This window comes from Pseudophryne corroboree, chromosome 9, assembly GCF_028390025.1.
Source record: "Pseudophryne corroboree isolate aPseCor3 chromosome 9, aPseCor3.hap2, whole genome shotgun sequence".
NCBI classification, from domain to species: Eukaryota; Metazoa; Chordata; class Amphibia; order Anura; family Myobatrachidae; genus Pseudophryne; species Pseudophryne corroboree.
In genome coordinates this window covers 138,200,261-138,213,903 of record NC_086452.1, presented here as the reverse complement: position 1 = coordinate 138,213,903, position 13,643 = coordinate 138,200,261, and the positions used below count along the sequence as shown (strand labels likewise).

The window sequence follows — 13,643 nt, the reverse complement described above, 5'->3', positions numbered from 1 at the left end:
AGCAACCCGGCATTTCAATCCATGTTTAAAGCAGGGTTAAAACTGGTCGGATCCGGGTTGCTCTCCGGTGTGAACAGGTTGCCGATTCAATACGACTTGCTACCCATTCACTGTATGAGTGCAGGCGGCGTATGAGAGATCATTTGATCTCCAAGCGCAGCCTCTGCACGTGATGCAGCGATGTCATCGGCACGGCTATATGCTGTGTCAGGGCCGCCAGTCTGAAAGGGATATCAAGCGGGTCGCACCCCGGAAGGACTCATGCACAAGTCCTGGGTGTGACCCACTAAACCTAATGTGAAAGCGGTATTAAGGTCAGGCTGCAAAAAAGGAATGTTAGGGGGTTTGGGAACTAGTGATTGTATACTCACTAGAGATGAGCGGGTTCGGTTTCTTTGAATCCGAACCCGCACGAACTTCACTTTTTTTTCCACGGGTCCGAGCGACTCGGATCTTCCCGCCTTGCTCGGTTAACCCGAGCGCGCCCGAACGTCATCATGACGCTGTCGGATTCTCGCGAGGCTCGGATTCTATCGCGAGACTCGGATTCTATATAAGGAGCCGCGCGTCGCCGCCATTTTCACTCGTGCATTGAGATTGATAGGGAGAGGACGTGTCTGGCGTCCTCTCCATTAGAATAGAGATAGATAGATTAGATAGAGAGAGATTGTGCAGAGTCGCAGACAGAGTTAGTTTACCACAGTCAGTGACCAGTGCAGTTGCTAGTTAACTTTTATTTAATATAATATATCCGTTCACTTCTCTCTGCTATATCCGTTCTCTGCCTGAAAAAAAAAACGATACACAGCACAGTCAGTCACACAGTGTGACTCAGTCTGTGTGCACTCAGCTCAGCCCAGTGTGCTGCACAGTCATCAATGTATAAATTAAAAGCTTATAATTAATTGTGGGGGAGACTGGGGAGCACTGCAGGTTGTTAGCAGGAGCCAGGAGTACAATTATATTAATTAACAGTGCACACTTTTGCTGCAGGAGTGGTGACCAGTGCCTGACCACCAGTATAGTATTGTTGTATACTACTAATATCTCTTTAAATATCAACCAGTCTATATTAGCAGCAGACACAGTACAGTGCGGTAGTTCACGGCTGTGGCTACCTCTGTGTCGGCACACGGCAGGCAGTCCGTCCGACCAGAATTGTATTATTTATTATTATATACCTACCACCTAACCGTGGTTTTTTTTTCATTCTTTATACCGTCATAGTGTCATCCTAATTGTTACGAGTATACTACTATCTCTTTATCAACCAGTGTACAGTGCGGTAGTTCACGGCTGTGGCTACCTCTGTGTCGGCACACGGCAGGCAGTCCGTCCGACCAGAATTGTATTATTTATTATTATATACCTACCACCTAACCGTGGTTTTTTTTTCATTCTTTATACCGTCATAGTGTCATCCTAATTGTTACGAGTATACTACTATCTCTTTATCAACCAGTGTACAGTGCGGTAGTTCACGGCTGTGGCTACCTCTGTGTCGGCACACGGCAGGCAGTCCGTCCGACCAGAATTGTATTATTTATTATTATATACCTACCACCTAACCGTGGTTTTTTTTTCATTCTTTATACCGTCATAGTGTCATCCTAATTGTTACGAGTATACTACTATCTCTTTATCAACCAGTGTACAGTGCGGTAGTTCACGGCTGTGGCTACCTCTGTGTCGGCACACGGCAGGCAGTCCGTCCGACCAGAATTGTATTATTTATTATTATATACCTACCACCTAACCGTGGTTTTTTTTTCATTCTTTATACCGTCATAGTGTCATCCTAATTGTTACGAGTATACTACTATCTCTTTATCAACCAGTGTACAGTGCGGTAGTTCACGGCTGTGGCTACCTCTGTGTCGGCACACGGCAGGCAGTCCGTCCGACCAGAATTGTATTATTTATTATTATATACCTACCACCTAACCGTGGTTTTTTTTTCATTCTTTATACCGTCATAGTGTCATCCTAATTGTTACGAGTATACTACTATCTCTTTATCAACCAGTGTACAGTGCGGTAGTTCACGGCTGTGGCTACCTCTGTGTCGGCAGTCGGCAGGCAGTCCGTCCATCCATAATTGTATTATTATTATAATATATACCACCTAACCGTGGTTTTTTTTTCATTCTTTATACCGTCATAGTGTCATACTAGTTGTTACGAGTATACTACTATCTCTTTATCAACCAGTGTACAGTGCGGTAGTTCACGGCTGTGGCTACCTCTGTGTCGGCAGTCGGCAGGCAGTCCGTCCATCCATAATTGTATTATTATTATAATATATACCACCTAACTGTGGTTTTTTTTGCATTCTTTATACCGTCGTCATAGTGTCATACTAGTTGTTACGAGTATACTACTATCTCTTTATCAACCAGTGTACAGTGCGGTAGTTCACGGCTGTGGCTACCTCTGTGTCGGCAGTCGGCAGGCAGTCCGTCCATCCATAATTGTATTATTATTATAATATATACCACCTAACCGTGGTTTTTTTTTCATTCTTTATACCGTCGTCATAGTGTCATACTAGTTGTTACGAGTATACTACTATCTCTTTATCAACCAGTGTACAGTGCGGTAGTTCACGGCTGTGGCTACCTCTGTGTCGGCAGTCGGCAGGCAGTCCGTCCATCCATAATTGTATTATTATTATAATATATACCACCTAACCGTGGTTTTTTTATACCACCTAACCGTGGCAGTCCGTCCATAATTGTATACTAGTATCCAATCCATCCATCTCCATTGTTTACCTGAGGTGCCTTTTAGTTCTGCCTATAAAATATGGAGAACAAAAAAGTTGAGGTTCCAAAATTAGGGAAAGATCAAGATCCACTTCCACCTCGTGCTGAAGCTGCTGCCACTAGTCATGGCCGAGACGATGAAATGCCAGCAACGTCGTCTGCCAAGGCCGATGCCCAATGTCATAGTACAGAGCATGTCAAATCCAAAACACCAAATATCAGAAAAAAAAGGACTCCAAAACCTAAAATAAAATTGTCGGAGGAGAAGCGTAAACTTGCCAATATGCCATTTACCACACGGAGTGGCAAGGAACGGCTGAGGCCCTGGCCTATGTTCATGGCTAGTGGTTCAGCTTCACATGAGGATGGAAGCACTCAGCCTCTCGCTAGAAAACTGAAAAGACTCAAGCTGGCAAAAGCACCGCAAAGAACTGTGCGTTCTTTGAAATCCCAAATCCACAAGGAGAGTCCAATTGTGTCGTTTGCGATGCCTGACCTTCCCAACACTGGACGTGAAGAGCATGCGCCTTCCACTATTTGCATGCCCCCTGCAAGTGCTGGAAGGAGCACCCGCAGTCCAGTTCCTGATAGTCAGATTGAAGATGTCAGTGTTGAAGTACACCAGGATGAGGAGGATATGGGTGTTGCTGGCGCTGGGGAGGAAATTGACCAGGAGGATTCTGATGGTGAGGTGGTTTGTTTAAGTCAGGCACCCGGGGAGACACCTGTTGTCCGTGGGAGGAATATGGCCGTTGACATGCCAGGTGAAAATACCAAAAAAATCAGCTCTTCGGTGTGGAGGTATTTCACCAGAAATGCGGACAACAGGTGTCAAGCCGTGTGTTCCCTTTGTCAAGCTGTAATAAGTAGGGGTAAGGACGTTAACCACCTCGGGACATCCTCCCTTATACGTCACCTGCAGCGCATTCATAATAAGTCAGTGACAAGTTCAAAAACTTTGGGTGACAGCGGAAGCAGTCCACTGACCAGTAAATCCCTTCCTCTTGTAACCAAGCTCACGCAAACCACCCCACCAACTCCCTCAGTGTCAATTTCCTCCTTCCCCAGGAATGCCAATAGTCCTGCAGGCCATGTCACTGGCAAGTCTGACGAGTCCTCTCCTGCCTGGGATTCCTCCGATGCATCCTTGCGTGTAACGCCTACTGCTGCTGGCGCTGCTGTTGTTGCCGCTGGGAGTCGATGGTCATCCCAGAGGGGAAGTCGTAAGCCCACTTGTACTACTTCCAGTAAGCAATTGACTGTTCAACAGTCCTTTGCGAGGAAGATGAAATATCACAGCAGTCATCCTACTGCAAAGCGGATAACTGAGTCCTTGACAACTATGTTGGTGTTAGACGTGCGTCCGGTATCCGCCGTTAGTTCACAGGGAACTAGACAATTTATTGAGGCAGTGTGCCCCCGTTACCAAATACCATCTAGGTTCCACTTCTCTAGGCAGGCGATACCGAGAATGTACACGGACGTCAGAAAAAGACTCCCCAGTCTCCTAAAAAATGCAGTTGTACCCAATGTCCACTTAACCACGGACATGTGGACAAGTGGAGCAGGGCAGGGTCAGGACTATATGACTGTGACAGCCCACTGGGTAGATGTATGGACTCCCGCCGCAAGAACAGCAGCGGCGGCACCAGTAGCAGCATCTCGCAAACGCCAACTCTTTCCTAGGCAGGCTACGCTTTGTATCACCGCTTTCCAGAATACGCACACAGCTGAAAACCTCTTACGGCAACTGAGGAAGATCATCGCGGAATGGCTTACCCCAATTGGACTCTCCTGTGGATTTGTGGCATCGGACAACGCCAGCAATATTGTGTGTGCATTAAATATGGGCAAATTCCAGCACGTCCCATGTTTTGCACATACCTTGAATTTGGTGGTGCAGAATTTTTTAAAAAACGACAGGGGCGTGCAAGAGATGCTGTCGGTGGCCAGAAAAATTGCGGGACACTTTCGGCGTACAGGCACCACGTACAGAAGACTGGAGCACCACCAAAAACTACTGAACCTGCCCTGCCATCATCTGAAGCAAGAAGTGGTAACGAGGTGGAATTCAACCCTCTATATGCTTCAGAGGTTGGAGGAGCAGCAAAAGGCCATTCAAGCCTATACAATTGAGCACGATATAGGAGATGGAATGCACCTGTCTCAAGTGCAGTGGAGAATGATTTCAACGTTGTGCAAGGTTCTGATGCCCTTTGAACTTGCCACACGTGAAGTCAGTTCAGACACTGCCAGCCTGAGTCAGGTCATTCCCCTCATCAGGCTTTTGCAGAAGAAGCTGGAGGCATTGAAGAAGGAGCTAACACGGAGCGATTCCGCTAGGCATGTGGGACTTGTGGATGCAGCCCTTAATTCGCTTAACAAGGATTCACGGGTGGTCAATCTGTTGAAATCAGAGCACTACATTTTGGCCACCGTGCTCGATCCTAGATTTAAAGCCTACCTTGGATCTCTCTTTCCGGCAGACACAGGTCTGCTGGGGTTGAAAGACCTGCTGGTGACAAAATTGTCAAGTCAAGCGGAACGCGACCTGTCAACATCTCCTCCTTCACATTCTCCCGCAACTGGGGGTGCGAGGAAAAGGCTCAGAATTCCGAGCCCACCCGCTGGCGGTGATGCAGGGCAGTCTGGAGCGACTGCTGATGCTGACATCTGGTCCGGACTGAAGGACCTGACAACGATTACGGACATGTCGTCTACTGTCACTGCATATGATTCTCTCAACATTGATAGAATGGTGGAGGATTATATGAGTGACCGCATCCAAGTAGGCACGTCACACAGTCCGTACTTATACTGGCAGGAAAAAGAGGCAATTTGGAGGCCCTTGCACAAACTGGCTTTATTCTACCTAAGTTGCCCTCCCACAAGTGTGTACTCCGAAAGAGTGTTTAGTGCCGCCGCTCACCTTGTCAGCAATCGGCGTACGAGGTTACATCCAGAAAATGTGGAGAAGATGATGTTCATTAAAATGAATTATAATCAATTCCTCCGCGGAGACATTGACCAGCAGCAATTGCCTCCACAAAGTACACAGGGAGCTGAGATGGTGGATTCCAGTGGGGACGAATTGATAATCTGTGAGGAGGGGGATGTACACGGTGATATATCGGAGGGTGAAGATGAGGTGGACATCTTGCCTCTGTAGAGCCAGTTTGTGCAAGGAGAGATTAATTGCTTCTTTTTTGGGGGGGGTCCAAACCAACCCGTCATATCAGTCACAGTCGTGTGGCAGACCCTGTCACTGAAATGATGGGTTGGTTAAAGTGTGCATGTCCTGTTTTGTTTATACAACATAAGGGTGGGTGGGAGGGCCCAAGGATAATTCCATCTTGCACCTCTTTTTTCTTTTCTTTTTCTTTGCATCATGTGCTGATTGGGGAGGGTTTTTTGGAAGGGCCATCCTGCGTGACACTGCAGTGCCACTCCTAGATGGGCCCGGTGTTTGTGTCGGCCACTAGGGTCGCTTATCTTACTCACACAGCGACCTCGGTGCAAATTTTAGGACTAAAAATAATATTGTGAGGTGTGATGTGTTCAGAATAGGCTGAAAATGAGTGTAAATTATGTTTTTTGAGGTTAATAATACTTTGGGATCAAAATTACCCCCAAATTCTATGATTTAAGCTGTTTTTTAGGGTTTTTTTAAAAAAACACCCGAATCCAAAACACACCCGAATCCGACAAAAAAAATTCGGTGAGGTTTTGCCAAAACGCGGTCGAACCCAAAACACGGCCGCGGAACCGAACCCAAAACCAAAACACAAAACCCGAAAAATTTCCGGCGCTCACCTAGTAAGTGTCGGGATCCTGAGTGTTGGGATGCTGCTGTTGGTATTATGACTGCTGGAATCACAAGTGCTGGGACCCTGATACCATCCCTATCCCAATGGCAGAGGAAAAAACAGATGCTGGCACCCTCAAATAACCCACAATTCTACCTGCAACTGGCTACATTTTTTTATTTTTTTTCCCAAATCCCTCCCTCTTCTCACCTATCATACCTACATTATAAAGTTACTCGCCCCCAAGCAGCCATGTTTATGGTGTTCTCCTGTAGGTAGTACTGGTTGTCGAGATTGATTTACAAAAGCATATTAATATTTTTTTTTATTTTTCTATTACACGTGTGTAATGAAAGAATTAAAACAAGCGTCTTTCAGTTACTGGATAAGCATTTATTAATTTTCTAATTGTTTGTGAATTTATGCTTTTGCTACTGGAAATACAAATGAGGTATGTTATTCCACTTTCTCCCTGTTCGCTTCTGCACGGTTGCCAGAAGTCATTAGATATATGCTGTCAATCGATACGAAAAAAATTAGAAACTGGTAAAAACCGAGACACCCTATTGGTAACAGGTTAAAACATTTGCATACACTATGTGAGGCCATGGTCATCGTATGAAGCATTGTCATGGCCAAACGTGTAAGGGCATGGCGATATCCCTCTGTGAAAAGTGGGCATGTGTTGGGACATGTTTCTGAGGTAAACCCACCCTTGACTTTTGACTGTGATTCTTGCATCCTGGACTCCTTACAGATCCCGAGACATACTGTATTCAGCAAGCACATACCATGTATGTGGCTATTTTCTCAACGACACTGGCCCATATTAAAAGCCACATAGCAGAATAACCTACCATGGTCCTGGGAGGAAATACGTGACCATTATCCAGGAGGGGGACAGCCCTAGGTCATCATGTTATTGTAAATATCTTTACATAATCCCTTTACTGGAAACTTATATGGTGGTGCAGGTTTACCATTTGCACTTCCTGTTGCATACCTCCCAACATGACCCCCTCCAGGAGGGACACAATTCTCTGCTTCTGGATTTTTCTCTTAATTTATGATTGCCGGCACCTGTGTTGAACAGGTTAATGGATAAAAAGGGTGTTTCACCACAGGTGCCAGCAATCATACATTAAGAGGGAAGTCCAGGAGCAGAGTATTGTGTCCCTCCTGGAGAGGGTCATGTTGGGACTTGGGATGTATGCTGTTGTCCTTTGGTCCAGCGTTGACAATCTTCCCTTTGATCTGAATAAGAACCCATTTATTTCAAACACTCATATTTCCCAATCCTATAGATTGTACTACCTTGTGCAGGAATTCAATTATAAGCAATGGTCCACAAAGTGTATCCAAAACGCTCACACGAAGGCAATTCATGGCAGTAACTGCTCTATATCACCATGATGAGTCTGTTGCACTGCAGGTGGGGCAGATGCAAAATGTCAGAGATTTTTGTCTAAATTGCAGTGTAAAAATAAAGCTGTCCAGCATGTGTGGGCTCCATACTAATTAGGTTAGTATTTACCCTGCTTGCAATAAAATAAATGTATTTGCACCCCTTGCACTGCAACATCATACCTTCCAATTGTCCCTTTGTTTGGGGGACTGTCTTGCCATCCCGCCCACGGGCTACAGTGTCCCGTGAGAGTGGGAAAGCTGGGGGAGCACTGTCACTGCTGGCAATGGGAGAATAATTGCTGTGCACATGCGCACAGCATCTTCAAACACGTGGCAGGGGTGGTATTCATGTGACCACCGGTCAGCTGACCGACAGTCACATGACCTCCTCCGTGAGGTCACGTGAGGGCATGCCGACCAACAGGGACTATTTCCACTCGTGGGTGTCCACGACACCCATAGAGTGGGAATAGAACCCGTGGCGACCGCAGGTCGCCACCGAGCCCGCAAGGGGCTTGCTGCACTCGCCCCTCCCCGCCGGGATCCCGGCGTCGGTATGCTGCCGGGATCCCGGCGTCGGTAAGGTGACCGGCGGTCAGGAGACCGCCGGTCACCAGTACTACACCCCGTGGCAGCAGCTGATTGGCTGGAGCATCATTTATCATATGCAATGATTTTTAAAACGCATTGCGTATAATAAAACACATTGATAGATCAGCACCTGTATATGATAATGTGAATTGGCATATTGTGTTCTGGCAGCCCTACAATGTGACATAAAATGAACTAGGGTACTACTATGGATCATACAATTAACAACTGCTGCGGAGAGGAGTCTCTCTAGAAGCATTAGGGTAGGGTCCCCTTCAAAAGGGTTGCTATAGGGCCCACAAAGTTCTTGCTACGCCCTTAACACTACACAACACTCTTCTGATGCTTAAATATGTTTAATAGTACTAAACCTATTTACTGTACATACACAAGTCTGATGTTTTGTGTCAGCTTTCTATATTAAAAAATAAATTGGATGCAAGTTCATTTTCAGTCATATTTTTTGAAAATGTAAAAGCAAATAAAAAAAAAACAAATCTTTATTCTGTTCTCTTGTCTATTCACAGCATTGAGGATTAGAATGGCCAAGCTGGGGAAAAAAGTGATATAAGACTCATAACTACACCTGGAGACTCTTCAGCCGTGGAGGAAGAACTACGGAAGAGCTGTGTATACTATTTTACGTGGATGTTTTTATTGTTTCAGCTATAGGCATCTCGTGGTACTCCAGCTGTCTCTGAATTGGCAAAGTATGCTGGGACAATTTTTTTGGACAGTATAGTAGCTGGATAGTCACTAATGCCTGTCTCCTGCCCTATTGCTATGTGGATAAAGCTATGCAAGCTAAAGTATTTTGTTATAGGAAGCATATTATCATTTAGCGTTGGAACGTGATGCAATATGTACTGTACCTAGCAACGGCCATATTTGGCATTGTCAGTTGCTGCTGCATTTATTCTGTAGTCATGTTAGCCTAAGCAGTTTCAGGCAAGATCAGTCTTGACTTTCTACGCATTTACGAGCGTGATTTTTTTTTTTTAAATTACATTATGAAATACAGTATCTGCATCATAATTACACCAATTGGACTGCGTTAGTTATGTAATTGCTGGTGAATTGTTCTTTTTCAAGGTCTGCTTACTGTTGAGGGAGCAGCCTAATGCTGCCATGCTTTTCATGATTTGCATCGTCTGTGATGAAAGAATGTTCCCTCAGTACAGAGCAATTGCTCTGCAGCTGTGTATAAATACTGGCAAAGATCTTTTGTCATTCCACTGATATAATCATTCTGCATTAACTTCTGCATCTTTTACTAAAATATACTTTTAATAAAGTTGGTTTTCTATAATGTATTCCCAGAGTCTACTTCCTATCTCTTAGGCTCAGGCCAGGATTTGTGGAACACCGCATAGGCCCAAACCTAAGGGAACAGGAGTATAGGATTGTCTCATTTTGCATGTTGATAGTTTGTATATTTTATAATGTACTCTTTACATTAACATTTTTATTATACAGAGTTAAAATGTACTTAACTCTTACATTTCTGATGCTGTATAGGCTTGGACCATGACCGCTACAGTCTTAGAGCACGAACATATGCAGGGCCATCTTAGCAGCATAGTAGGCCCTGTGCAAAGCAATGCACTGGGACCCCTACACACCATTCGCAGGAACCAGTTTTAAAAAAAATCATAACTTGCCCCACGCAGATCCACACCTTCTCCCTACATGCTTCCATACAGTGAATGGCTTTCAGTACTCAGATTTGTGTATAGCTCCATCCATCCACCAATCAGCATGCTTACAGCCATTCACTGTCTGGCTGTAGGCTGGGAGGCAGGTAGAGAATGCTGCACCATCATTCTGATTGTGTGACCACCACCCGCCACTGCTTAAAGGCCCCTAGAACTGTGAGCCCTGGGCAGCTGCCCAGTGTGCCAATACGTTAAGATTGCCCTGGACATATGGGTGGTCAGAGAAAAAGGGGCCTAGGTTGACAGAAGATATAAATGTGAGTCTGTTAATTGTACTTCTACACTACTGTTTTTTATATTTTGCATGTTTTGTGAGGTGTTTTTTTTTTTGTGTTTTAAGAAGCCCACCAGGTACGAGCATAGCCCTGGAATGGTGTAAGGGTGGAAAAAAATCTTTTGCCACTTTTACGAAAGACTTCTAACAAAATAAAAACTCTAGACATGCTTTTTTCAATATAGATATGCCAGCGGAGGAGATATTGGCCCAACTTTTTGAAAATGGCATCCTAAATAGGGCACTGCTTACTATAACTAACTCCTTTAAGCACCTACATTTTCATACAGCATATGATCTGTCTTACATGGCAGACTCTATGAACAGAATGTTGAATCAGGTTCCTTTCTCTGCTGGAAACCAAACTAATTGGCATTAAAAAGTGTGCCCATGTTGTGCCTTATGTCTCGGTGATCTCCCTGGTCACTGGTTAGTAGTAGATAGATAGGCTTCATGCTTGTAATACTATACAGCCAACAAATTAGCTGCTTTCACCGTAACTCCCAACTGTCCACAAGATTACTCCACTGTCACATGATCTGGGCGGTCACCCTGATTTACAGTATTTGTATAAAATTATTTTTAGGGGAAAATGCCGACCTTGGAAGTTACCATGCCTTTATGGAGATAACAGCATGACAGACTACACCCACTACGACAGTCATGCTCTGGACATAACCTAACCACAATTTACCATCAACCTATATTGGTAGGTGTTGCTTCCATGTATATACCCAGCCATCTATAACAGCGGTCACTGCCAAACGAGTGGGTATATGGGCCGTCTGGGATTTTGCGTGTCGGTATATCACTGGCTGCCAGTCTCCTGTACGCCGGGATCCCGACAGCTGACATTTTAACTGCATTCCCAATTATCATGTACCAAAGGAAACAGTGAGTCATAAAATGTGAGTGTTGGCAGCGGTAGCATGAAAAGTTGAAATATGCTCTTTTTCCATCAGTTTATATCCTTATGAGACCTTTGTAAGAATAGTTGTTTGCTAGTGACTAATTTAAATGTATAAAACATGAATGCTTCTAGTCTTTGCAGTGCTGAAGCCCATTCTACCATTTGTTTTTGTTAGCTCTATACTGGTATTAAGCAGGTCTGGTCCTGACTTGCACAAGTTATGTCAAATACATTATAGTCTCGTTATAAACTATTAAATGGTTATTACACTATATAAGAACGCTGTGCCTTATTTTGTCTTAAGAATGTATTTTTTTCTGGCCTACTTTTATTTATTTGTGATGTCCATATAATTCTCCAGTAATGCAAGAAAATAAATGCTTAAAGACAATTCTTTGTCGTGTATTTATACCATCGTAGTGATTGTGCTCAAACTCCCATTCATCATCTCTACATATATTTATTTTCAGGGCTGGATTATAGGAGGGGCAACAGGGGCCAGAGCTGGCCTTAGGCATAGGTAAACTAGGCAAATGCCTAGGGGCACAAGCAGCTTCTGCTGATTAAAATGATATGCGGCATGCCTATAATCTGTGTGTGACTGGGGCTGTATCTGCATACGAAATGCTACGTTAGTGTATTCCTGGAAATCACTGTAACGTAGCATTTCTTATGCAGATACAGTCGCACATAGAATATAGGCATGCCACATATTTTAAACAGCAGAAGCTGCTTGTGCATTCTAGCCACATAGTAATGCAAATAAGATGCATTTTCATAAAAAAAGGCACCCAACGTTAGCAGAGCTGCCAGCTGACTCACACCAGGCATCTCCTGCTGCATGGCGTATTGAGGCAAGATGTATGAGGACACATCTGTATCCAAGCAGAGGCAGAGGTCAGTTTTAGTGGCCATGTGAGTGCTGTGTTCAGGTGGGTTGGTTGTGCAGTAGTGTTCGGCATATGTGTAAGGGGCATTATGTGTGTAAATAAAGTTGGACTAGTGTGTGGCATAATTTGAATTGGGAGTAGTACCTAGAAACCCCCCCTGCCTGCCAATCCATCGCTGCTGCTTACCAATGTTTATTTATTAACTGAACCCCATGCTGTGCTGCTGCCGGAAGCTGCCTCCTATCACACTGACTGAGGAGTGAGGACTGATGAGGGTTGTGTCTAGATTCTCTTCGCGCTAAGGACCTTACCCATAACCCCCTGGGTCCATGTCACAATCTATTTGGAATAGAAAAGTGTGGCAAGCGGAGCGGAGTGAGACACCGAGCCCGATGCGTGGCGAGCGAAGCGAGCCCGCGAGGGGTCCAATGCTGCATAGAAAAAAAAAATACCCTAAACGAACGGAGAACGAAGGAAACATTTAGGAGCTGTAAGGGCGGAAGTTGTCTCCTGCCCACTCGTTTTGTCACGTCCAGGTCCTTTGCACGAAGGCAACATAGACACAACCGACTGATGAGGACTTGGAGACAGGCTGTGGCTGTGAGGCTGGCTCTGGCTGAGTGTGTAGGACGAGCTGCTGTAGCTGCAGAGGCAGTGTGTGCAGCTCCTCCCAGGCTGTCCCATGTGACTTCTGTCTTCGAGGCTGGCCAGAGTCGGGTGAGGCAGAGAGTTATGCCCTGCAGTGAGCAGGTGTGCGTGTACATATACCGGGGCTTAGTTATGCTGGGCGAGTGAGGCACTCAGGCATCCACTGCCCTGATGTTTGAGAGTGAGGAGGACATGATATGTGTGTGTGTATATGCTGTATGTATGTATGTATGAATGTATGTATGTATGTATGTATGTATGTGCTATGTGTGTCTACGTACGTTGGGTGTGTGTATATATTGTATGAATACATGCTGTGTGTGTAGTGTATGTACAGTATGTGCCATGTGTGTATATTCTGTATTTATACATGCTATGTGTGTATATGCTGTAGGTGTGTGAATATGCTGTATGTATGTGCTATATGTGTGTATATGCTGTATGAACATGCTATGTGTGTGTGTGTAACTGTGTGTGTGTGTGTATATATATATATATATATATATATATGCTGTATGTATGTGCTATGTGTGTATATACTGTATGTGTGTGTCTATGCTGTATGTGTGTGCTATGTGTATATGCTGTGTGTGTATACTGTATGTGTGTATATATGCTGTATGTGCTATGTGTGTGT

At 44.7% G+C, this 13,643-nt stretch overlaps 1 protein-coding gene across 3 annotated transcripts in view; it reads left to right on the top strand.

The window, feature by feature from the left end:
* Positions 1–11,859, top strand: part of PALMD (palmdelphin) — a 147,579-nt gene extending 135,720 nt beyond the window's left edge. For all 3 annotated transcript variants that reach the window (XM_063939824.1, XM_063939825.1, XM_063939823.1), the window contains one exon: positions 9,097–11,859. In XM_063939824.1, the coding sequence (XP_063795894.1) occupies positions 9,097–9,140 (44 nt within the window). In that variant the 3' untranslated portion in view covers positions 9,141–11,859. The remainder of the gene's footprint in view (positions 1–9,096) is intronic.
* Positions 11,860–13,643: the final 1,784 nt, after the last annotated feature.